The 27994-nt window shown below is 39.1% G+C and overlaps 1 protein-coding gene across 1 annotated transcript in view; it reads right to left on the reverse strand.

The window, feature by feature from the left end:
• THSD7B (thrombospondin type 1 domain containing 7B) overlaps positions 1-27994 on the reverse strand; it is a 970494-nt gene that overhangs the window by 406141 nt on the left and 536359 nt on the right. The window contains exon 10 of the mRNA XM_070476270.1: positions 27524-27639. Within this exon, the coding sequence (XP_070332371.1) occupies positions 27524-27639 (116 nt within the window). The remainder of the gene's footprint in view (positions 1-27523; positions 27640-27994) is intronic.

Genomic DNA, 27994 nt, shown 5'->3' on the forward strand with positions numbered 1-27994 from the left:
AAGCAGGAGTTCATGTCACAGGGGCTCTGTTACTCCCAAGGGACACTTCTTTCCTAATCAATTCTTCAACAGTACCCTGTTGGCAGAAGGCTTCAAGTATCATTAAAAGCAATGTTTGTAGGGCTTTCTGAGTGACGCTTTCAACCTCATTAGGCCTATGAAAAATAATAAATGAAAGTGCCTGTCTGCAAATACAAACAATTGCTCAAGCATGATTATGGCTAATAAACAGCTAGTCTACATTCAGCTTTAATTTACACATACTTTATCATTAATAGGTCATCGGGCATAATTAAACTTAAGTTATTAATTATAGTCAAAAGACAACATTCAGAAAAGACGGCAACTTAAAGATCAACAGCCGTATTTCATAAGGAAAATATATGAGTGGACTACAAAAACTGAGGGATGTTTAGAGATTCTCAGTGACGTCTTTCCTCGACAGATGGTAGCCGAGGTGGATGAAACGAGTTCCTCTGGGGGACTGCCAGCCAAGTAAGCTGGGGCACGTGACACTGACCCGAAGAGTCAAGGGTGTTGAGCCCTGATCCCAGGATTACTCAATAAGTGATTTGAAGTAAAGAATTTAACGCCTGTATTTCCAACTGATTTGAAATGTGAGAGCAGGGAGCAAGGAGAGCACGGTGAGCTTGAGCACTGGCTGACAGGGAGGCCGGTTTGCAAATGCTCCTGAAGGAAAGAGGATGTGCACGTATTACACGGCCGTGTGTAAGATGGACAGCTGGTGGGAAGCTGCTGGAATGCACAGGGAGCTCAGCTCAGTGCTCTTGATGGCCTAGATGCATGAGGTTGGGGGGTTGAGAGGGAGGTCCAAGAGGGAGGGCATATGCACATACACATAGCTGATTCACTGCATTGTACAGCAGAAGCTAACATACCACTGCAAAACAAATATACCTCAATAAAATAATAAAATAAAAAGAACAGGATAGATGGATATCAGCAAATCATGGAAGTTATTCCAACATCAATCTGTAGAATTTTGATGGTACATTCATAACAAATTACCTCTCTGGTTTCTCTATTGTTTCAGTTACTAATAGGTTTAATGGATTTCAGCAACCCACTCTGCTTCTAGGCACCAATATTCTTCTAGGCTTATAGACTTGCAACTCCTGGTTGCCATCTAGTGCTCTTCTTCTTCCTCTCCACTTACACACCCAATTCACCATTAAAAACAAAGCCAAAAGTCTGCTGATTATTCCTCTTTGACCATTGGATCTTGAAGCCAAAGGATAGTACCACTGATTTTAAGATTTGTATCATATAAACAAGCCAATGTGTGTGTGTGTGCTCAGTTGTATCTGACTCATGGACTGTAGCTTGCCAGGTTCTTCTGTCCATGGGATTTTCCCAGGCAACAATATTGAACTAGGTTGCCATTTCTTCCTCCAGGGATCTTCCCAACCCAGAAAATGAACCTGTGTCTCTTGTGTCCTATGCATTGGCAGAAAGATTCTTTACCACTAGTGCTACCTGGGTTTATAAACATCCATACATTAAAAACTTCCTGGGGTGGAATTATGACTCTAGTGAGTATTAGATTTCAGACAATTCTTTTAATCACTCTGAACCTCAGTTTCCTTGGCTATAAAATATGGTGACTATAAGCTCCTGTTTCATATGACTGCTTTGAGGATTAAATGAGATACACATGTAAACCATGTCAACACTGCTGGTACAGGGAATCTTCTCCAGAGTCATAAAAGTTCATGAGAGAAAGTGAGAAGAAAGCGTTTAATAAAAGAGGAGGAGAGTAGCTTCAATAGTTGAGGCTCTTTCTAATTAAAATAAAAATGTAGCAAAACAGTCTTCTGTGCAATGGTGGGTTGCATTCATATTTTGAGCATCTAAAGGTGGACCATGAGTGGCTTGAAATCGTTCCATGTTTCTGGTAAATTAAACTCCAATTACAAGGCAGTTAGCTCTAACCACCTTCTGATATCACTAGAGAGGAATGGATAGGGGGATCAAACAATCCTGTTTGCTCAGGACAGTCCTCATTAATGCCTATTATCTTGGCTTAAATATTAATAGCTCATCTACTCACTTTCAGAAAGACCTCTGTATAAAAAATTAAATGATAACTCAGAAAAAGACCATCACCTCCATGTGAATGCAAGAAAACCAGTACATTTTGTTTCTCATTGCACCAAAGCCTGCATTTCAAATGTGTGGAAAAAGTAGATTGCCTTGGTCTTAAAATTAACTATTCAATCTGATCATTTGATCTTATTATATTCTGCCACAGAATTCTGCTTGAGATGGCAGTTCATGCAGTTGGAGAAAACTGTTTTGTGCCTGAAGCACACTTCCTTATAAATCATAAAATAAAAAATTAAAGGGAAAGAAGAATATAGGGCTTACTTCAAAATAATCAATTAGACCTACTTGATATGTGTCACTCTAGTGTTCTTGCCTGGAGAATCCCAGGGACGGGGGAGCCTGGTGGGCTGCCGTCTATGGGGTCGCACAGAGTCGGACACAACTGAAGTGACTTAGCAGCAGCAGCAGCAGATATGTGTCATGATAATAGAAACATCACAAATAGATGCTATGTCACTAAAGGGAACCTACACTGAATCAAAGTGGAGCACCAGAGGAAAAAGTTTCACTTGGCAAAATTCCAAATGGTTATTAAGAAGTCTGTTTCTAAGTCAATTCTATAGACAGAGGTTGTAATATGACATTAGGCAGTCCAGGTTTCATCAACATCAAATCCCCTAAAATGTAGATTCTGTTTACTGATTCACTATACACAAGAGAATACCCCTTTCTACCTTATTCACAACCGTTTTTGAGATTTGAAGCTGATTTCCTTTTCAGAAAAAGTACCAAACCGGGATTCACCAGCCTAGCTTTTTCTCACTTAAATTTGGAGAAATACATACTGTGACCCTGAGTTCTCAGAGGGAAGTACTTACCACATACAGTGTTGTCATTATTGATAAATATTTCATCATGTATCTGCTATATATGGAGCTACCAGCATGTTTGGCACTAGTGTTAATGAATCTGCTTGCAATGCAGGAGACCCAGGTTCGATCCCCGGGTTGGGAAGATACCCTGGAGAAGGGAATGACAATCCACTCCAGTATTCTTGTCTGGAGAATTTTGTGGACAGAGGAGCCTGACAGTCGCAAAGAGTTGGACACAACGGAGCAACTCACACCACACCACACCATACATGGAGGATACATACCTAAGTGCTATGTGTTATACTGAAGTGTACATATACGTAGTATTAAATCTCCCCAGTAAGCAGAAGTGAAACATGATTGAGAGATGATAATGCAGAAGTGCTCCATAGTTCTATAAGCATTCAGAAAAGATAGTTAAACACTGTATTTATTTTCCAAAGGCCATCAATCTGGTATGTTCTCTCTGCTCAAAGTGAATTAGAAGGTTTGCTGCTGCTGCTAGGTCGCTTCAGCCGTGTCTGACTCTGTGCGACCCCATAGACGGCAGCCTTTGAGGCTCCTCCATCCCTGGGATTCTCCAGGCAAGAACACTGGTTTAAGTAGTAACAAATGCAATGTCCTAGAACAGCTATGAGTAGGAAGCTTTCATCTCGTCCTCCCTGTTCACCTTGGTATTCCATATATAGAGCAAGTACATCAAAAGCAGCCTCTTCGCCCAGAATTCCCTTCCAGCTTACAACTCCAATTACTTCAAAATGAACATTGAGTGTAAAATAGATAGTGGGAAGTTGCTAAACAACACAGGAAGCCCAGACTGGCATTTTGTGATGACCTAGAAGGGTAGGATGAGGGAAAGGGAGGGAGGTTCAGAAGGGAAGGGATATATATATATATAATTATGACTGATTCACAGTGTTGTTTAGCAGAAACCAAAATTTTAAAAAAAATGTACAATGAGTCTGTTTATATATGGATAAAATTAAACAAAATTGCAAAGCTTTTCTGTCAAAATTCCCAGGAATGCTAAAAAAAGGTTCCAGGATATCCATATACATCTTTGATTTTGAAATGTTGCCTGAAAAAAATATATTCTGTGTTCTTAAATTTTCATAATCATCATTCACTTTGCAACAGAGGTCAAATTCAAAGGCTCTGGCAATAGACAAGACCTCCAGAGCTCTGGCTTCTAAGCCCAGTTCATTACTGAATCATTATATGACCTTGCACATTGCACTTAACCTTTCAGAACTTCAATATTTTTTGCTTGTCCTAAATGAATAATATTGTCAAGCCAATTTACAAGATAGTTGATAGGAATGTTTAATTAAGTGAGATTTAAAGCAGTTTGAAAATGCTATATATATTATATATAATATATACAGAACCACTAGATTTAATGCAAGTCTTTAACATAGATTTCAAAAGGAACAATTCATGTTTACATCTGCATGGGATGACAGTCAAGGCAAATAAACTCTTTCTTTCTATGGCAGGCACTCAAGGAGACCTATGCAATAATTCTAATCTCTGCAAGGAGATCAAACCAGTCAATCCTAAAGAAAATCAGTCCTGAATATTCACTGGAAGGACTGATTCTGAAGCTGAAACTTCAATACTTTGGCCACCTGATGCAAAGAACTGAGTCATTGGAAAAGACCCTGATGCTGGGAAGGATTAAAGGCAGGAGGGGAAGGGGACAACAGAGGATGAGATGGTTGGATGGCATCACTGACTCGACGGACATGAGTTTGAGCAAACTCCAGGAGTTGGTGATGGACAGGGAAGCCTGGCATGCTGCAGTCCATGGGGACACAAAGAGTCGGACACGACTGAGCAACTAAACTGAACTGAACTAGGGACCATCTCCAGTTTCCTCTACTTGCTATCGTCAACTACCAATGTACTTAAAAAGTCTCCAATCTGGAGAGCTAACCTTCCAAATAGTGACCAGTCCTACCTCTTGCTAAATATCAAAACTAAGTCCTGCATAGCTAATCTTGCCAGGCTTGGACTCAGTCCATGTGGTCCTTAACCCTGGCTACATATTAGAATCTCAAAGCGTGCTTTTATAGACTCCTAATACCCCTCAATCCAAACCATTTAAATCAGAATATCTCAGGGGTGGGGCCCAAGCATTGATCTGTTCCAAAAATCTCCAGGGCAGAAAACCACTGATTTAGCTCATCGAGAGCTAGCATCTCATATTCATCCAGTACGTAAAATAGGAAAAAGAATGCAGCAGGCTTAACCAAGCAATAGAAAACAAATAAGCACCAGCTAAATCAAGACTGCTTCTCAACACATTTAAAAAATGCAACCTGCCCTCTAGCTAAGTACATTATAATGGGTATAATTGGAGATGTGGGCAAAAAGAAGGAGGGTTAACAAAATTACTAATTGCAGTTGTCTTTTCTTCTTGCCAGTAAGTGAGGGGATGACAGGGATTTACTTTCCCCCCAGCCTGACTCCTTTTCATTTTCGCAGATGAAGTGTCTAGAGGTTGCCTGCACGGTGCACCCTGATAGTGTTGCACTCTATCAACATTAAGACTGAACTATACTGCATTGCCATATTGCACTGTGTATAGGCAGGTTTTGGGGGGACACAGATGTCAGCTAAGACACAGGCTCAAGAAGCTGTCATCATTATTAGGCATGGATTCACAACTATGCATTATAAAAATCCTATTAAATAATGCATGTTGCCCTAGCCCATTAATGCTTTATGCTTTCATGGGCATGAAACGATGATATCTATGACCAGTCTTGTGCTGAAAGCCAGAGGACAGAAGCGTTTCCAGGTCAAACTCATGTGTCATAGCACAGTAAGGATAGAGACTTGAGAACCTTTGGGGACAGAAACTTTAGAACATCAGATCCCCCAATCTTTTTACAATAAAGTGTAGCATTTGGCCATTTGCAATATGGAGTCTGACATCTTTAAATACATCATCAAGCATGATGGCTCAACCACATAAATCCTGGTTTCTGCAACTTTTTGCAACATCCCTTCCAGGATGTATCTACATGTAAAATGCAGGGGATCAATGTAACATGCAGGGAATCAATCACACACTATCAGTTGTGACATTAAAAGTTGGTTTGGGAATAATGGTAGAATATGTAAAAGGAAAATAATTATGAAAGCAAACAGTCAAAACAAAGTTTTTCATTTTCAACTCTAAATTTTAGAATAATGCAGACAAAGTCTCTTAAATATCCCTTTTATACATTAGGTATATGCTAGCCACTTTCTTACTATCTTCATTATTTTGCAATGTCAACTTAAAGTCACTAGGTTTTGAAACTCCTTTTTTGGCTTAGTACTGGTGGGATAATATGACTTTAGTGAGTCTAGAATTCCAGGTTTATGAACTTGTAAAAATTATTTATCTCCTGGTATATCAAAGGGAAATAAGGTGTTTTATTCTAATAACTAGAATACCTTGTTTGGGATTTTTAACAAGAAGAATCAGATAAAGGGACGTAAAGTAGCTCAGCATTTGGCATTTGGTAATGATGCTGGGGATGATTGAGAGCAGGAGGAGAAGAGGGTGACAGAGGATGAGATGATTAAATGGCATCTAACTCAGTGGACATGAGTTTGAGCAAACTTTGGGAGATAGGTAAGGACAGGGAATCCTAGTGTGCTGCAGCCCATAGGGTTGCAAAGAGTCGGATATGACTTAGCAACTGAACTGACATATATAAAATTGTTCATTGGTAGACAAGTTAGTGTCGAGAATGGGGCAAGTGCATTTCCTCTTCCTCTCTATCTAGATAACCACTAAATTTCCTTTGACACTGAACAAAGTCTTTCTTTCCTACCCTCAGCCAAGGAGCTCTCTCCCAACACTTCCACATCCCTATAAATAAATAAACCCAATATTTTTATCCATCAGCTTTGATAATTATATAACCAAGCTTGTTTCATCTATACCCTTACCCATTTACTCATACTCAAATTATTTCAAAGAACATTTAGACATCATATGGTTTCATTTATAAATATTTCAGAATAGATTCATAAAGGATAAGAGCTCTTATTTAAAACACAACCATAGGAATACTATCACATATAGAAATATGACTATAATTTATCCCCAATAAACATAGGAACACTAATACATAGAAATATTGCTATCAATAATCCCCAAATACCTGAAAATACCCAACTGCTTTGGGCTACAATTTGGGTCCCAGTTTCCATTGGATTACAATTGGTTTGTCCTACAGGAATCTCCTCATTTTTGTTTCCTTTGCACTTCTCTTTGAAATAATTTAAAAATATTTTATAAATGCATTGCTAAAAGAAATAGGACATTCAGGAAAAATTTAGGTGCACTGATTTTTGGAAAATATCTCCACTGCTAGTGCTAAGAGCTTGTTTTTTAATGGATGTGGTAAATCAGACAAGAGAGAAATCCTGTAGCCAGAGCACTCCCCACTCCACACATGCACACACACACATGCATACACACATGCATGCAAATGCACACACACACACACATGCACACACACATGCACACACATGCATGCACACACACACACACAGCTTGAATCCCTTCATGTGTGAACCAGGAAATCAACTATGCTTACAAACAGAAAGAGAAAAGATGCTTGTCTGTTTTGGCCTTGTTTCCAAAAGGAATCAAGAAAAAAAAAACAAAAGTCAGCCAAAGATTTCCTAATCAGATGCCTTCTATTAATATATGTGTGAAGCTAGAATTTTTACTATTCTATATAGAAGAATAATAAGATATAACTGTTTATAAATTGTTCTGGATTATTCTGAAAAGGGACCATTGAAATCCTCTAAGGAGGAAATACTGTCCTAGAATTTGAGAATACAACACAAGAAAAAACATTATCCCCCTACTCATAAACTTTACATTTTAATGGAGAGAAAGACAAAAAATAAATGTCAAATATTCAGTGTTTCATATGGCAATTAAATGCTGTGCAAAAAAAAAAAAAAATACCCCACAACAAAAGATGATGTAGAAGGAAGTGCTAAGGAAAGCATGTGTGTGTTGGGGTAATTATAAGCTTAAAAGCCTCAATAAGAAAGGAATATTTGAGCTGGAACATGAAGGAGGTTGAGGCACTTATCTATATAGTATCTAAGAGAAGAGAAATCTAGGCAGAGGGAATAATTTTGCAAGGGCCCAGAGTAAAAGAACAAGGGAGAGAAGAATGGCTAGATCATTGGCTATATTGGGGTACAAAGGGAAGAAACAAAAGGTCGGTGAATCCATATAGAAAAAGAAATTGGATTCTTTTTTAAAATTTTGTCTTTTGGCCATACTGCATACCATGTGGGATCTTAGTTCCTGACTAAGTACACAACCCAGGCCCTCTGAAGTGGAAGTGTGTAGTCTTAACCACTGGACCACTAATGATTTCCCCTAGAAATTGATTTAATATGATACATAAAATGAATTATTACAGATCTGCATAAAATTTTCCAAATATAAAGATATGGTAAGAACTTTATGTCTTTGAGATAAGAAAACACATTCTAAAACACAACAATGAAATCAATTATAAAGTAGATGATTGGTAAATTTAACCTCACTGAAACTAAGCATTTCTGCCCACTGAATGACCAGCCTCACCCTGAAGGGTAATTGTTGCATTACAGGGAACCAAGTAAGCTTCACTATCCAGAATACAATCTCCGAAACAATAAGAAAAATTATCCAAGCACCTACCATGTTTCATCTACTTGCCAAGTATGAATCACTTAGTCCTCATAATAATCCTAAAACACAGTTCCTCTCATCATTCCCATTTTGCAGGTTAGTGAATGGAGGTACAGAGATTTTGTCCTTTGTCCGAAGTGCCAGGAAAGTGATAGAGTAGATTTGAAACCCAGGAGGGATCATTTAACCTTCTCAGCTGAGCACAGGAAGAATCGTGATCCAATGCACTGGTAATCTAGTAACCTGGGTTAATGTCATAGTTACAGGATATGACAACTGTTCCCAGCAATCAAAACTTATAATTCAGTAGTGAGGAACCTGACCCCTGGAGGAAGCCAGAGAGAACCAGGGGCAGCACAGTGGGCCTATGATCCATGTGAGTTTGCATAGGCTCAATGGGGCTCTTGGGGCTCTTAGTGTAATACTCTGCCACACCTTAAAAGTGTTAGTAACTTTAGAACAGGGCACCCACATTTTCATCTTGCACTGGGTCCTGCAAATTATGCACTGGTCCTGATAATAATAGATGATGGTAACATGAAATAGTGACGGCTTCTCTGTCTTTGGGCTTATCTTATGGCTTGGAAGTATACACTCAGAGGGACGACCAGGAAGGATCTGCTCCATCCTGGAGTTGATTACTGTATGTTTCTCTCTTTCTACTGACACCTCTTGAGCTGGAAAGAGGATTTGCATAATCCTCCAGTTACCTGAACTCCACAGGATAGGTGAAGAACTCTGGGTCACAAAGACATGCTATTAAACAATGTTGGGATATGGAAATTTATATGCTTACCTACATATTTTATTTTTATATTCGAGAAAACAGATTCTCCTTATTTCTTAGCCAGATAATTGAATAGACTCATACTTTTCCCATTGGTTTCCAATGCTGTCTAACCTCATTATTTTCTGTACTTTTCTTTTCCCCCTAAAACACTAAGTCTGATTTTATCACACCCATGCTTCAAATTTAAATTGTTGACCAGAATTCTGGGTAATGTCCAGATTTTTTAGAATAGCATAAATCTCTTCATGAGTTGGGTCCTGCCTGTCTCGCTAACCCTATTTCTTATCACCCCGCATATGCATTACACAACCCAAGAATTGCAAGTTGCCTGTAAGTCATTTAATTAAAACAGATTTTCACATTGCCAAGCCTCTTTACACATATCCTCATCTTTAAGATAATTGTACTCCATGTTTACTTGGAAACTCCCAATTTGCCAAATCTTGTCTCCTCTAACCACTTTGCTAAGGGAAGACATTCTCCTCTTGTTTGCTGAATATACTGTGCTCACTCCCCTTAGTTAAAGAATACGCTTACACACTTGAATGCCCTCATAAAAAGCCCCCTGATTAAAGTAACCTCATCTTATTCATCTTAATGTTATAGTAGGCACAAAACCTGGTAGAGCAGGCCCTATGCAAACTTTCACTGAACTAATGATATTATCATCCATTATCATTCACTCAATAACCATTTAGGCACTATACCACTTTGTGGTCACTCTTTTGTGTCTAAACAGTGCACAAGACATAGAACTTACGGTCTAGTTGGGAGACCATAGTATTTAGGGCCTAGTGCTAGGGCCTAGAGGTCTAGCTGCCCTCACAGGGCAGTGCAGTGAGAAAATTAACATGGCGTGATGAACAAGAAAAAGAAATGACAGAAGATGATTCCTATGATTGTGAGACAAAGACTGAAGAATGGCATTTGAACTGAAAACAAAACATTGATCAAAAGGCACCCATGCAAAAGGCTGGAAGAAGAACACAATAGGGAGAAGAAACAGCAAATGAAATTCTGAACAAGCTTGGTCAGAAATGAGGCCAGCACAGTGGAGGGAATTGAAAGAAATGGTGGAAGTTAGTGCCTGAGTTCACACAGTTGCTTAGCAAGAGAGAGTGAGGGTGGAGCCCTCTTGATGATTTCGTCCACATGAAAGGAGCTCCACTTCTACAGCCTTCACCATCCCTGAACTCTCACCACCTCCCAAAAACCAGAGGTGCCTTCTATGGGAATGATGAATAGCACCTAATCATGACTTTGGGAGAAGGAAGTGGACATATGTGGCGCTTCTTTCTCTCACCATCTCTTTTCTCATGATACATATGCTCAGAGGAGGCATATATTCTGATCTGTTCTCAGCCACACTTGTTCAAGTTTTTAGGGGCTCAGCAGGGGCTGTGACCAGGCTACAGAGTTAAGTCTGTTTAATTAATTCTAGAGTTGAGAATCAGCTGATAGTCTGATCTCCCTCTGCTTTGATGAACTCAATTGTTACTGAATCAGATGAGGGAGACTTGGGTGAGAAGGATGGACATCCTCTAAGTCTAAGACCCTATGTGAGTTTCTTGGTCATATACAATGTTATTTCATATTCCATGCATGTAATACAATATTTACTGAATTCCTATTATTGTCCTGCTAGAAAAATGTGTTTTTTCTCTCTCCATTTCTTTCTCATTTTCTCTTTAAACATATGTGTGCATGCATACACATCCCCTTAAGTATCTCCTGTTTATAAAATAAATAATTTTTATGGCTTGGACTTGAGTATTCACAGATCCTACAGCTTAGCCAGGGGAGATAAATTTTGAATGGGAGGACAAGGTAGGGATTATCAACTGAGCAACTATTATCGAGGTAGCATCTTCACAGAGGGTAAGAAAACCCTAGGAACCAAGCTGCCTTGCAATGCTACACATTATATTTTTGCTAAAGATGAGCAAACAGATTCTCAGAGAGGTTATCTAAATTTTAGAACACACGACTGAGAAAAGGCAGCATTAGGAGTCTGCTGTGTGTTAGATTCCCAAGGTCTTTGAGCTTCTCACACTACACATAAGCAAATTAGAAAGGAGCTCAAGACAGGATATAAGGAAGTGTGAAATGGAATGTAATCAAATATCAGTTGAAAAAGTGCTGTGGTTGTTCAGTAGTGGGGAGGTATTATTAATTCAAGTTAGATCATACTTCCTACAGATCTTGTCATCACACCCATGCAGGCTACATTTGGACTCTGGCTATCACCTATAAGGTCTCCAAATAAAGCTATGATAATATGTATGATAATACATATTTTAGTTGTCAGAGCAAACAAAATTAAACTTAGGTTTCAAATGGCAAAGGATCTGTCATTCCTAGCATACTTATTTTAGGATATTTTCTTCCTTATCAATGAAGCCATGTCATTCAGTAGCTAGTCTATCTGAACCATCTCCATATAGTAATTTAATTGTGAATGAACCTCAAGAGATTAGCAGGATAGTCAGTGACACTTTTTCTACTGAACACTTAAAAGTTGGTTGTCCAAACCATTAACCACCTGCTTCATTTTGAGTATGGATTTCATATCTTCCTGATTTGCTACCATACATAAATTGTTTGATGCCCTTATAAAACCTGTAGCTCCAGACTGATATATTAAGACCCCAACATTTAACTCAACTTGAGGCTTTGTTTTAGTAATACAAATTAAATCATGCAAAAACCTACCATCATATTAGCTAATTCAATGAGTCAAAGCCTGATTCCACACTCTCATTGAAAGTCATGTTTACATTGGACCAAAGCCAAGGAAGTGAAAAATAATTAATTTATCCTTTTTAACTGTAGAAAACTATTTAATAAACTGAAAGTAATACTAAAGCTAAAGCAAAAGCAATTTATTCTATTTCTTTGTAGAAAGTACATTGAGAGTCTAAAAATAAACTACTAATTAGAATGGGTATCTTGGTTTCTGAAAGGCAACTCATTCACCTGTATAGGCAAATAAGGATTATATTGTATTGTTGCATTGTATTGTCTACAGAGAATTCTAGAGATGTGAGAAAGAAACCAGCCATAAGTAAAAACATATTGAAAAGAAAGAGCACTCATCTTCAAAGAAACACAGATTTTTGCCACCAAGGCTAACAATAAATCATTATGAATATCCATGTGAACCACAGTATTTATTTATGGTAGTGTAGCTTGACTGTGGAATGAAGGAGATTAATAGTGTTTGAAAGCAACTTTTAAATGCAAACTAGAAGGCACAACAGTGGATTCCAGGTGTAAAAGACAGAACTTCGGGCATCAAATCTACATTCGATTCTTTCATTTGATTTTTTATTGATTTGATTTTGTATGGTATGTTAGCTTTTCTTAAAAAGACAACCAAGACAAGACTGTTTATGATAGACTATGGATTGGAATAATAGCATAAGCATTTTGATATGAATTCAAGTACATGGAGACTCCATATTTTGTCTGTTTGAAGTAAAATTTCTGGCCCAGATCACGTTCAGGGTGCGTGCCTTCTCTCCTCCCAGTTCCTGTTCTACATGAAGCTGTCATTCTACTGCATTTATATTCCCTGCAGTTTCATTTTCCTTCTCTGTATTTCCACTTAATTTACAACAGCTCTCTTCCCAAAGTGAAACTCTGACGTGAAAAAGGGATGACTTTTGGAGTTGAAGCAGGCTGGCAGGCTCAGCTACTCCTGCCTATAGTTCAGCACCGAGACGGATGGACAGCAACCTAAGGGAGGAAGTTGGGTTCTGAATTCTCTCCCAGAGGGCTAAATGGGTATCCTGGAGAGGCTGGTCTCAGCAGTGAACAATCACTGTCCCTGTCAGTTCCTGTCGCCTTCCCCTTCCAGAAGGCTCCTGACTTGGGGGGAATGATGAATCCACGGGCTGCTGTGTGGTAGAAGGACCAAACTGAGCCAAAAAAGACTCTTGCTTGGCAATAAGCTGAATAAAGAAGCTGAAGGGAAGGAAGCTTCTGTCATGCTGGGTTCTTACATTTTCTAGAGTAAGGAGCAGACAGTCATTTGGGGACTGTATATCTCCTACTTGGAAGAGCAGAGGTTCAAATGACACCTGTTAGAATGGGGAGAATAGCAGGGATACTCAGAGAAGCAGAGCTGGGAGAATCACACTGGCTCTGAGAGTTGAAGCAAAGCCCCTCAAGCTCCTGTTTGCATTTCTAATTCTGACATGTACACTTGGACATCTGTTGAGATTTCATGTTCTAATTTCCCAACAAGCCTCTTTTTACTTATTATCGTTCTGAAAGCTTTATAGAAAGAACTCTGATCCTTGAAAACCAAAACAGACTGGATTAGAACAATATAGGAGAGGCAAGGTACACCATTTTTTAAAGAATCCATTGACTTGTAGTTAAATTAAATGTTTCCCCAGGTCAGTGGGTCTCAAACATTAATGTGTCTTAAAATGATTTAGGCAGTTTGTTTAAATAGGAAGATTTGGAATTCTCAATCTTGACTTCAAAATCGGAATCTCTTAGGGTTTTAACATGCATTCCAGATAATTCTGACCTAGAATTATATTATCCAAACCTTCAGAAACATAAATACATTCTAACTATTCTAATTTTTATCTCTGAATCAATTGAGGCCACTGAAAGACTGCAATGATCATACTTTTGCAATTCAACATTATACCCTTGGTTGTATATTAAAAAGACTGACTTTATTGCATTTCCTTAGATATTTTGCCTCAGTTGGTGACCTTGGTTAAAGTGTGGAGTTCTAGTAGGAAAATACTTTTAGGAATTAGAAATCCAATAGCCCTTGCTTCCCTGAAGATACTCATATAAACTCACTGAAATATTAATAGCCAAAACCTCAGACTTACTAGACAAAAAATGAGTGACTGAATGAGTGAGCAAGTGAATGAATGAATAAAAGAGATGGGATATGTTTCCATTTTAACCCCATCTTCCAGGAAACCTACAATATCTGATTTCCAAATTCCCACATCTTCTATTGCCAGCATCATTGTGTGTTACAAAAGAAATTTAATTGCAAAGGCAGATCATCATTCCTTTTAGTAGTCTGTTAGGTTTGCTGAAGCAAGTGAGTTCTAACTGGCATCCATTTATTTATCAAAGATATACTGAATTCTATTCTGTTAAGTTTATTACCAGGCACTTTAGGAATAGACACTGAAAAGGGTTGAGCCTTCACGGACTTCATGTTTCTTCAGAGGGACACGAAACACATTTACCAATAGTGAGAATGCAAGCCATTCAGACAGTGTGATGAGACTCAAGAGTGAGAAGTGATTATTTCCAGCAGGATGATCAGGTCAAGTTCTATCGATCAAGCAGGGCTGTACATCTAGTAAGATGGGCAATGAATAGAGATGAGGAGAAAGATAATCTAGACACAGGAAATTCTGATTTTCCTTACTACCTTTTCTCATAGGTCCCTGCATTTCTGCAGAGCACCTACTGTGTTTTGTAACTGCTCATTCATCTAGGCAACTATGTGTTCAATGCTTCTATATTCCTCCACTACTCAGCACTACCCACAAGAGAGGGCTGTCTGTGTTTCACTCACCACTCTAGGTACACATGCACAAAGTACCTAGCACAGGGCTTGGAACACAGTGATTGTCCTGCAATTATTTACTGCAGAATGACTGGCGAAGAGTCTAGGATTCTACATGGTTTGCCATTTATTTGTTTTGAAATCTTTGGATCCATATCTAAGTCTCTGTTTCCTCCTGTGTAAGATGGGGTGGTAATAGCCCTTTCCATGTAGAATTGAGGTAAACATTTAAAAGGACTGTACATGTCAATAAATTATAGCTATTTTTACTTTTATAGGAAGAGGCAGTGATATGAAGCAAAGCAGTGTAGGAGTTATAGGTTTTAGGGATGAGTATGAATTTATCTGGCTTTTTTTTTTTTTTTTTTTGGTAACTTTACAGGATCACTAGGCAAAGCAATGTAGCAAGTTTGATTTAAACTGGGTATTTCCCAAAGCAATCTACAGATTCAATCCAATCCCTATCAAGCTACCAACAGTATTTTTCACAGAACTAGAACAAATAATTTCACAATTTGTATGGAAATACAAAAAAAAAAACCTCAAATAGCCAATGACAAATAAGAATGGAACTGGAGGAATCAACCTGCCTGACTTCAGACTATACTACAAAGTTACAGTCATCAAGACAGTATGGTACTGGCACAAAGACAGAAATATAGATCAATGGGACAAAATAGAAGGCCCAGAGATAAATCCACACACCTATGGACACCTTATCTTCGACAAAGGAGGCAAAAATATACAATGGAGAAAAGACAATTTCTTTAATAAGTGGTACTGGGAAAACTGGTCAACCACTTGTAAAAGAATGAAACTAGAACACTTTCTAACACCACACACAAAAATAAACTCAAAATGGATTAAAGATCTAAATGTAAGACCATAAACTATAAAAATTTTAGAGGAAAACATAGGCAAAACACTCTCTGACATAAATCACAGCAGGATCCTCTACGACCCACCTCCCTGAGTAATGGAAATAAAAGCAAAAATAAACAAATGGGACCTAATTAAACTTAAAAGCTTTTACACAATGAAGGAAACTATAAGCAAGGTGAAAAGACAGTCTTCAGAATGGGATAAAATAATAGAAAATGAAGCAACTGATAAAGAACTAATCTCAAAAATATACAAGCAACTCCTGCAGCTCAATTCCAGAAAAATAAATGAACCAATCAAAAAATGGGCAAAGAACTAAACAGACATTTCTCCAAAGAAGACATACAGGTGGCTAACAAATGCAAGAAAAGATGCTCAACATCACTCATTATCAGAGAAATGCAAATCAAAACCACAATGAGGTACCATCTCACGCAGGTCAGAATGGCTGCTATCCAAAAATCTATAAACAATAAATGCTGGAGAGGGTGTGGAGAAAAGGGAATCCTCTTACACTGTTGGTGGGAATGCAAACTAGTACAGCCACTATGGAGGACAGTGTAGATATTCCTTAAAACCTGGAAATAGAACTGCCATATGACCCAGTGATCCCACTGCTGGGCATACACACTGAGGAAACCAGAATTGAAAGAGACACATGTACCCCAATGTTCATCACAGCACTGTTTATAATAGCCAGGACATGGAAGCAACCTAGATGTCAGCAGATGAATGGATAAGAAAGCTGTGGTACATATATACAATGGAATATTACTCAGCCATTAAAAAAGAATACATTTGAATCAGTTCTAATGAGGTGGATGAAACTGGAGCCTATTATACAGAGTGAAGTAAGCCAGAAAGAAAAACACCAATAGAGTATACTAACGCATATATATGGAATTTAGAAAGACGGTAACGATAACCCTATACACAAAACAGAAAAAGAGACACAGATGTATAGAACAGTCTTTTGGACTCTGTGGGAAAAGGCGAGGGTGGGTTGATCTGAGAGAAGAGCATTGAAACATGTATATTATCATATATGAAACAGATCACCAGTCCAGATTCAATGCATGAGACAGGGTGTTCAGGGCTGGTGCACTGGGATGACCCAGGTGGATGGGACGGGGAGGGAGGTGGGAGGGGGGTTCAGGATGGGGAACACATGTAAACTCATGGCTGATTCATGTCAATGTATGGCAAAACCCACTACAATATTAGTGGTTTTAATAATAAAGTAATTAGCCTGCAATTAAAATAAAATACAAAGTTAAAAATAATAATTATCTGGGTATCTTGGCTCAGTCTCTGCTCCCATTGAACCAGGCGACCAGGAGTGCTTCCCTTGAAGATCCCACTGCTTCTTTATGAAATAGGACTAACACAACAGCTGCTCCTTTATCATGAAACTGTCCTGATGGTCAATGAGAGAGCACAAGTGAAAGTCCTATGGGGCAGACCTGTGCTGTACAGAGCCTGTGCCACAGGTTTGAGGACATCCAGCTTTGAATTCTTCAGTTGCTAGTAAACAAGCAAGATAAGCTGTGCCCACGTGAAAACAGGGCTTGTTGTGGGATGGAAACAAGCAGTCCCTTAAGTCAGAGAAATCTCACTTCCAACCCTGGCCCTGCTTCTGACATGCTGGGTAACCTCAGACCAGTTACCTCATCTTTTAAAACTAGGCATTCCTCACCTGTCAATCACACACAATTGAATCTACCTCCTGGGGCCAAGGGTTTCCCAGGTGGCTCATAAAAAAACTAACAAAAAAGTCCACCTGCCAATACATGAGATGTGGGTTCGATCCCTGGGTCAGGAAGATCCCCTGGAGAAGGAAATGGCAACCCACTCTAGTATTCTTGCCTGGGAAATACCATGAACAGAGAAGCCTGGTGGGCTACAGTTCATGTAGTTGCAAAAGAGTTGGACAGGAATTAGCGACCAAGGATACATGTATGCCTGGGGTCACTGGAGGAGGCAAAGATAAATCTCAGTAGAGATACTGTGAACTCCAAGTTCCTATAAATATACATTTATCTCTGGTCCAGAAAGAAGAGTGAGTAGGGGGCAGGAGGAAGAGTATGGACTGAGAAGACCTCCCTGTCAGCTCTCACATTAAAATTATCTCATAATTTTATCTCATATTATTTCAGTTCTCAAGTAAAACTTCCTCGGAGTGGGGGATGCAGGTAAAGCCAATTACAAGCCCTGTCCTCTAAGCAGCATTTCTCCTTATAACCCAAAGGTGTTCTTCCACAACTGGATGATCATAGGGCTCTAGGGAACTGTACTGAAAAATTTTTTCTTTTTGCCAAATCAAATCTATCACATACAGACTTTTAATAGGGACAGACAGAAGGTGCCAATTTTTAAGGAAACACAGACACACAGGCGAGGAAAAAAATAATATAATTAATGCATCTCTCTTTTTCCTATGTATGAATTGAGGGAAAGTGTCTTTTATGAATTTTATCAGCAGAACCCTTTGCTTTGGCAGAAGGATGATTGAGAACTGTAATTTCTACAAGCCTGGGTGTCATTTCTCCTGCTAAATTTTCAAGAATATTTATTGAGTACTGGGTTAGGTAGTGATCTATGGGCTTTAAATTATACACTAAAGGGGGCACAGCCTCCCCCGATGGAGCCTATAAAAACAAAGGCACCTATACTCTGGGTATTGGGTTGTGGATTGGTATGTATATGTGAGATACACATCTTATTTTAGCAAAAACACTTGGAAACAGAAAACATCCAAAATTTATAGGGGTTGTAACTTAGATTTGGACTAAGTCACTTTCTTAAAATAGCCATTAGATCATTATATTGCCTTCAACCTTATTTTGGGGGTTGGTGTACCAGGCCCCATATCTTTGATTATGCAAACACCATTACTTGGGTGTAAATAAGCATTCCATCTTTTACTTTCCAGGAGGACAAAAGCCGGTGCACTGGGATAACCCAGAGGGATGGGATGGGGAGGGAGGTGGGAGGGGGGTTTGGGATGGGGGGACACATGTACACCCGTGGCTGATTCATGTCAATGTATGGCAAAATCCACCACAATATTGTAAAGTAATTAGCCTCCAATTAAAGTAAATTAATTAATTTTAAAAAAGCATGTATGAGCATATGGGTAGAAGCAGGGGACCATGTCTGCATGAAAAGAGTAAATAAAGACAGAGGCTGATGCTAGTATGCATTTGAGTGGACAGAATGTGACTTCTGATGGATCTGACATTCTGAATGACCAATACTTTTCCCCTAATTGGCTGTACCAACTGAACAACCTGTTAGTGCTTTGGCTTCAATTAATTGGAAGCAACATCTTTAGGAATTAGAACTGGTAATGGGAAAGATGGAGTTTATTCACTCATTCATTCAACAACACTTACTGAAGGCCCATGATGTGCCCTCTGAATATATAGAATATAAATATAATATTATATATATATATATATAATCTGTCCGAGAAAAACACAGACAGGAAATAAGTGCCATAACACTAGCACGTGGATGACGGGACACTACAGGGTAACAGCATAATGAAAGACACGTTACCAGATTTTAAAGAACTTACATCATCATCACCACTGATGTTTCTGCCACGTGTCCCAGTCTCATTTAATCCTCATAACCAGGCTATGAATTGGGTGTCGATATTATCTCATTTTAGAAGGGAGAAAGTTGAAACACAACAAAACTGAAAATGAGTCTAAAGTGACGTGTACAGTAAAAATGGGCATTGAATCAAGGGAGTCTAAGTTGAGAGTCCATGCTCTTAACCGCTATATAGTACACCACCTGCACGTTGAAAAAAAACAATACTGTCATTGGTAATGACAGTAACTCCAGGAGGTCTGATGCAAGAGCAAAAGATCCCACCAAATGAAATGTCTTAGCAAATCCCAGCAGCAGTTTGCCTTCAGTCTTCCAGTTACCATGACACTGCTCACCAGCTTGCCCCTTAGAGAGGAAGGTTAAAGGAGTTCCCTCAGCTTTAAATTATTAAAATTACTATAAATTTACAAATAATCATTAGCTCCATAGTTTCTAGAAATATATAAGAAAAGCTATTTTGAATATGCCACATTTTATCTACCAAACTGACAAATAACATTACCACTTATATATTTTTATCTTCCATGGAAGTGATATACATATCTCAGAATCATTACAAAATTATCCACTGGCAATGAAAAGAGGGATAACAGTAATACAAGCAAAACAAGGGTGGCCATGAACTGAAGATCATTTTTACTTGGTGATGGCTGCATAAGACTGCATTCTATTAATCAGTAATATTTTCTATTAGCATTATATTAATTTTATTACCTGTCTGATATTTGTATTATTAAATGTTAAAACTTTAAAGTGAAACTCTTTAAAGGTAACTGGAGAGAAATTTTGGAAAATCAGTCCTGATTTGTGGCTTTAAAGTAAAAACATTAAGTGTGATGGTTATGAGATCATTGGCCAAGATAATTAATTTCTAAAGGCTAACCAGGCAATTATCAATGATAGGCTAAAATGTATTTGAAGATACCCTGAAAGGATAAAGTACTAAATGAGTGTGTCTCATCCCTGCCCCGTTACAGGTGTCACTAACAGTAGGTTTTAAAATTGCTAATGTCCCTTTAACATGAAGAGATTCTATGAGATGAGTCTCAGACAGTTGTTCATTGAAAAACAAAACAGAACAAAACTTCACAGGTCTGAGAAATGAAAAGAATGTGATAGTCCCTCAGTCATGTGCAACTCTTTGCAACCCCATGGACTGTAGCCTGCTAGGCTCCTCTGTCCATGGAATTCTCCAGGCAAGAATACTGGGGTGAGTAGCCATTCCCTTCTCCAAAGGATCTTCCCAACCCAGGGATCAAACTCAGATCTCCTGCACTGCAGGCAAATTCTTTACAGTCTGAGCCACCAGGGCAGGCCTGGGTCTGAGAAACTCTACAATAAATTGCAGCTATTATGAAGCAAATAATATTGAATATTTATTCAGGCATTTGCTTTATTTTTGCTCCTTATTGCAAAATTCAGACTTAAATTGAAGAAAGTAGGGAAAACCAATAGACCATTCAGGGTGAGTTAAATCAAATCCCTTATGATTATAGAGTAGAAGTGGCAAATATATTCAAGGGATTAGATCTGATAGATAGAGTGCCTGAAGAACTATGGACAGAGGTTCCTGACATTTTATAGAAGGTGGTGATCAAAATCAATCCCAAGAAGAAAAAATGCAAAAAGGCAAAATGGTTGTCTGAGGAGGGCTTACAAAGAGCTGAAAGAAGAGAAGTGAAAAGCAAAGGAGAAAAGGAAAGATATATCGATCTGAATGAATGCAGAGTTTCAAAGAATAGCAAGGATATAAGAAAGCCTTCCTAAGTGATCAATGCAAAGAAATTGAGGAAAACAATAGAATGGGAAAGACTAGAGATCTCGTCAAGAAAATTAGAGATACTGATTTCATTTCATTCAAAGATGGGCCCAATAAAGGACATAAATAGTATGGACTTAACAGAAGCAGAAGATATTAAGAAGAGGCAGCAAGGATACACAGAAGAACTATGCAAAAAAGATCTTCATGACCCAGATAGCCACGATGGTGTGACCACTCACCTAGAGCCAGACATCCTGGAGGGCAAAGTCAAGCGGGCCTTAGAAAGCATCACGAAAAACAAAGCTAGTGGAGGTGATGGAATTCCAGCTGAGATATTTCAAATCTTAAAAGATGGTGTGAAAGTGCTGCACTCAATATGCCAGCAAATTTGGAAAACTCAGCAGTGGCCACAGGACTGGAAAAGGGCAGTTTTCATTCCAATCCCAAAGAAAGGCAATGCCTAAGATGTTCTAACTACTGCACAATTGCACTCATCTCACATGCTAGCAGAGTAATGCTCAAAATTCTCCAAGCTAGGGTTCAGCAATATGTGAACCAAGAACTTCCAGATATTCAAGCTGGATTTAGAAAGGAAAAAGGATCCAGCGATCAAATTGCCAACATCCATTGGATCATAGAAAAAGCAAGAAAATTTCAGAAAAAACATTTACTTCTGCTTCATTGACTACACTTTGACTTTGTGGATCACACAAGCTGTGGAAAATTCTCAAAGAGATGGAAATACTAGATAAACTTACATGCCTCCTGAGACATCTGTATGCAGATCAAGAAGCAACAGTTACAATCAGACTTGGAACAATGGGCTAGTTCCTAACTGGGAAAGGAGTACATCAAGGCTGTATATTGTCACCTTGCTTATTTAACTACATGCAGAGTACATCAAAAGAAATGCCAGACTTGATGAAGCACAAACTGAAATCAAGATTGCTGGAAGAAATATCAATAACCTTAGATATGCAGATGACACCACACTTATGACAAAAAACAAGGAGGAACTAAAAAGCCTCTTGATGAAAGCAAAAGAGGAGAGTGAAAGAGCTGGCTTAAAACTCAAAACTCAAAATTCAAAAAACTAACATCGTGGCATCCAGTCCCATCACTTCATGGCAAATAGATGGGGAAATAATGGAAACAGTGGCAGACTATTTTCTTGGGCTCCAAAATCACTGCAAATGGTGACTGCAGATGGTGACTGCAGCCATGAAATTAAAAGACACTTGCTCCTTAGAAGAAAAGCTATGACAAACCTAGACAGCATATTAAAAAGCAGAGACACCCAACCTGGGCTGGTGATCTGTTTCACCCTAGATAATATACATGTTTCGATGCTGTTCTCTTGAAACATCCCACCCTCGCCTTCTCCCACAGAGTCCACAAGTCTGCACGAGACAAGTGCTCGGGCCTGGTGCACTGGGAAGACCCAGAGGGATCGGGTGGAGAGGGAGGTGGGAGGGGGGACCGGGATGGGGAATACGTGTAAATCCATGGCTGATTCATGTCAATGTATGACAAAAACCACTACAATATTGTAAAGTAATTAGCCTCCAACTAATAAAAACAAATGGAAAAAAAAAAGGAAAAAAAAAAAAGCAGAGACATTACCCACAAAGTTTCGTCTAGTCAAAACTATGGGGTTTTTTTTTTTAGTAGTCATGTAGGGATGTGAGAGTTACCATAAAGAAAGTTGAGCACTGAAGAATCGATGCTTTTGAACTGTGGTGTTGGAGAAGACCCTTGAGAGTTCCTTGGATTGCAAGGAGATCAAACCAGTCAATTCTAAAAGAAATCAATTCTGAATATACATTGGAAGGACTGATGCTGAAGCTGAAACTCCAATACTCTGGCCACCTAAGGCAGGAGGAGGATGACAGAGGATGAGATGTCAGATGGCATCACCATCTTGAAGAACATGAGTTTGAGCAAGCTCCAGGAGTTGGCAATGGACTGGGAAGCCTTGGGTGCTGCAGTCCATGGGGTCACAAAGAATCAGACATGACTGAGCAACTGAACTGACTGACTTTCTTTACAGACAGAAGGAAGAATAGAGAAATTGACAAGAATGTCACCAAGTGGTTCTTGATTATTTGGCTAATGTTTTTACTGGGACTTAAAATTTGGAGAGTCCACAATAGGACCACAGCTTGATAGCTATTTGATTTGCTTAGAAGAATGTGGGACTACCATTAATCCTTTAAGGAGATACTCAGATGAACAGGAGTAAAAAGACAGAAGCATGACTAGTTACAAGCTGGAGATTATTCATGGCTTAAGAATACTTTTAAGTTGTAAGAATCTGGATCATAAACCCAGCCAGGACCAAATAAAACCTGATACAACTTATCCATTGCTAAGACCCAAATCACTCTGGGGACAGTCTGCCCTTAGGAAGCCACCTTGGCTTTCTGAGAGGTTTAGAATGGATTTGGTTTTGGAGTCATGTAATCATGCGATTTCCTCGGTCATAGAAAAAACCTATTAAACTGCAATGTCTTGCACTAGGATCCATGCATAGGGAACATTTTAGAGATCTCTAAATGATCCCATTGTGTAGGCAAATTTGGGGGTAGGAATGTAAACTCTTCTCATACTCCTCCATCTTCGCATCCTCCATCCTCACTAGTTGAGTTGCCACCCTCATCCTATTCTCATCTTTCCACTTAGGCTAAATCACTTCTTTCCACCCTTTAACCCACCCTACCAGTGTCCCCACCTTTTAGTCTGTCCCTAGTCTACACTTTTAACTTTATCAGGTCATTTCCTTGGTCAAAAATGTCTAACTTACCCTACCCTTGCCTGTGGAGTTTTGTAATCAACATACAGGTATCACCTGGGAGCTTATACCAAGGTCTAATTCCAGGTCCTGTCCAGGTCTACTGAATTAGAACTTACATAATATTTTAATAAGATCCTCTGGGGACTTGTATAAGCATTTACATTTGGCAAGTATTGCTTTAAAACATTATTTTCCAAAGTACGTTTTGAAGGACATTCTCAAGGACAGAGAATCTACTACCTGGATTCAAAGACACACTTTCCTCTCTCTTTACAGCACAGCTGTCCATTCAAAAAATATTTATTCAGTGATAACTATACCCTACACTATGCCAGGTTTAAAGGATCTAGTGGTGAAGATGACGGAAGTGTTCCCTGCACTTGTGGACTTACAGTCTAGGAAGGCAACATTCGTATGAAGGATAAGTATAGGAGTGTCATAAAGGGGATATGCAGGATGCTGTGGGATGATCTAGTTAATGTGAATGGGGAGATGGGTGGGGAGGGTCTAATTAAGTCAGGAAGATGAACATAACCTTCCTCAAAAAAGGCTGCTACAGCAGTTCCGTGCTGATACAGAGTTTGGAGGACCAAGGAGAGGCAGCTGAACACAGCTCCAGCATCCCACAAGGCTTGGAACAATGATAGAAATACTTGCCCCATGCCTACTCCATTCAAGGCAGTGTGGGCTCTAAGTATTTTCCTTTTCGGTAGGTACAGTTATAAACCCTGTTCTACAGGTAAGGAAACTGAGACACAGAGAGATTAAGGAATGCATCCACTGTCACGGAGCAAAACTTGGAACTCCCTCTGGCCATCCGCCTCCAGCACTTCTGCTCTTAGCTCTCATACTCCACCATGCTTGATCTGGGAAGAACATGGTGCATTCAGGAAGCTGAAAAACAGGCTGTGTGCCTAGAGTTCAAGTAGCATTTGTTCACAGATATATGATCCTTTTTTTATCTTAAGGGTGAAACTATAATGCATCACCATTCAGCTGTGACTTCTTACAGCACAAATTTTTAGAAACATCCCATACTTACTGAATCAGAATTTCTAGCCATGGAGCTGAAAACCTGCATTTTCATAATGCTTCAAGGTTATTCAGAGTCAATACAATTTGAAAACCATAGAATTAGCAGTACCAGTTCCTCCAATATCCTCCCTATCATAGTCTCCTCTAATTAAACCACAGTTATTTAATAATATATTGGTCCCAAAGTATGAACTAAACATCAGGGTAAATAGGATTGAAGCTGAAAGAAATCTGAAAATTGAATCTGTGCTTCTCCAGGTCCCCTGACTGTCTGGCTGTGAAAAGAATTATCTAGACTTGAAAAATTGGAGGCTAAAAAGAGACCACAGAGGCTTAGAACTATTTTCATTATAATGCCAACCATTTAAATAACTAATTGAATCTCTGGAAGTTGGAGTAAAATCTGAAATTGCTGGAAGAACAATTATTTCAAATGGCTTATGACTCCTCCATCCTTACACAGTGCTAGGAGAAGATGCTCATGAAGCAGAGAGAATTTTCTCAAAAGTACTAATAGAATGCATGCAATATCAGTAGCTAAAGTAATCTCTGGCCACCGGGGCACACAGACTCAACAAAACTAATATGCCTCCTTAAGTGTCAAGGGATCTTGATAGCTCTAACACCAATATCTGGCTGCCAGTAGGATATTATTTTTAATTCAACCTTTTCCTTTCTTAAAGCCATTTAACAGAGGAATTATGCTAATCTCTTATGAGACAGAAACTAAAAGAAACAGCTGCATTTCAATAAACCTCCATCTTCATATATTATTTTATCTTCCTGCATTTCTTCAAGACTTATCTTTAAAAGCTTGAATGTTATTCAGGTACATTACTATTAAAATTTCAAAATCCATCCTCCTAGATGTTGCCTTTCAAATGGTTTAGAATAGAGATCACAGTTTTTCTGTCCCATTCTGTTTGGAAATAACATTCCCCTGGCTACTCCACAAATCCTGTTCATCCAGCTCAATTACTTTGAATTTTTATTTAGGAAAACAAGTTTTGGAGAGTTCCTAAAAGAAATTGCTGTCTCCACCCATCAAAAGATCAGATAAATATCTGTATTTTCCAAGCTCTTCTATATTCAATACGTTTAGTTCTGATTCTACCCATAAGCAACATTTACTCTGTTAACACTGTGACAGAAGATCATTAAAAAGATGAAATGGAACAGTCAGAAAAACTTGATGTGGGTACCTCACCAGTGCAATATAAGGCATTGATGATGATAACCTTCAAGAGCTGTCACTGCCCCTCTGCCAATCACTGAGAGGTGGTTTGAAGTGGCAGACAGATCTGTGTCAGTGTGTGCTGTAACATCATGTCACTGCCGTGAAGATGTGTAAGTCAAAGAACAGCCGGGGGATCTTAGATGCACAAGGCTGGACTTCTGGGGAAGCATATTAATAAGCTCAGTATTTGTGGCAGGTTCTGTCCGTGCAGAACAGCATGCTTTCCTTTCGCTTCTTCCAGGAGGCTAATGCAGAGACACAGGAATAGCCAGGCCCTGAACGAGAGGATGTTATTTCCAAGACAAGGCCAGCGGGGTGTGGATGGGACCCACTTTGCTTTGAGCACTAGGGTTAATACTCTTCCATCCTTCCTTCTCTTGAGCATGCCTTTTCTTACTCTGGCAATAGTGAGATCCATAGGACCCAAGATAAAAGTATGAGACTATGGAAAAGGGACCAAGTTATTAATTCCAGGTCTTAGGTCAAAACAGGGCCTTAGAACGAGGAGTTATTGGATCTCCACAGTAACTAGCTCATCAGGGAACTGAAATAGGTGTGGGGGAGAAGACCCATTCTAAGAAAGGCAGTCATTTTACAAAAGTGCTCCTCTGTGTTTGTTAGGACTTAGCTATTAAATATCCTGGATCATAGCATTCCAAATATATCCAAGTGTATAAAGCATCACCATTAAGAGTAAAGAAATACAAATCATATAGTTCTGACTTCTGCACCTGTTCAATACTTTTTAATGTATCGGCCCCTCTTCTTTCACAGGCTTATATTTATCAGTGATGTATGCATGGTGTTTAAGGCCCTGCATTCTAATGAAGATGCCTGGAGTCAGGCTTAAGCACATAGGATCCACAAATAAATTGTGATGGTATTCATGCTTTATAAGAAACCACATTTAAATGGCTGTTCAAAATACCACAACAGTGTTAACAAAAGACAAGAACTCCTACACCACACACCTGTAAAATCATGGCATAGAACAACCAAATATATTTTCCCTGCCAAATCATAATTTGTTCTAGAAATCTAAGACTTCACTTACAAATTTTACAAACTTCATTCCCTGGGTTATATGCAAAAGGAAAAGAAGGGAGCCCTTGCTCCCCCACCTCTCACGGACTCAGTAGTGAAGGAGGCAGTCAAGTGGTCAGGAAGCAGGGAGCACTAAGGAAAGAGCATCCACCTACCTGGAGGGCACAGCCTTGGGCAGGGAGTCCACTCGCTGAAAGCGGTCACAAGGCAGTCTTTTTTGCACGGGAGCAGACAAGCGCGTACAGTTTCTGGCCGAGTAGATTCCGGGCATCTGCCAATGTGAAAGACTCGATCAATGTCTGCCAGAAAAAGTAAGCAGTTGGACATAGAACCATATAGGATCTCAGAACTAAAACCACGGAGACCCTGTTGCTCCTTTTACAGACATGAGGAGAAAGATCCAGGAGAAGTTACTTGCCCACGGACTCAGAGCAGGAGGCAGAGCATAAAACAAACTTCATGTCTCTTGACCTAGAGACTAAAGCCTCAGAAAGGGAGGGGGGTAAGGACATACACTTGGTGGTTGGTTGCCATAATGCCATATCTACAATGGAGGTAGATAAGAAAGTAATAAGGACTTTCTAGATGGTGCTAGTGGTAAAGAGTGCATCTGTCAATGCAGGAGA

This window comes from Odocoileus virginianus, chromosome 13 (assembly GCF_023699985.2).
Source record: "Odocoileus virginianus isolate 20LAN1187 ecotype Illinois chromosome 13, Ovbor_1.2, whole genome shotgun sequence".
In the NCBI taxonomy this organism is placed as follows: Eukaryota; Metazoa; Chordata; class Mammalia; order Artiodactyla; family Cervidae; genus Odocoileus; species Odocoileus virginianus.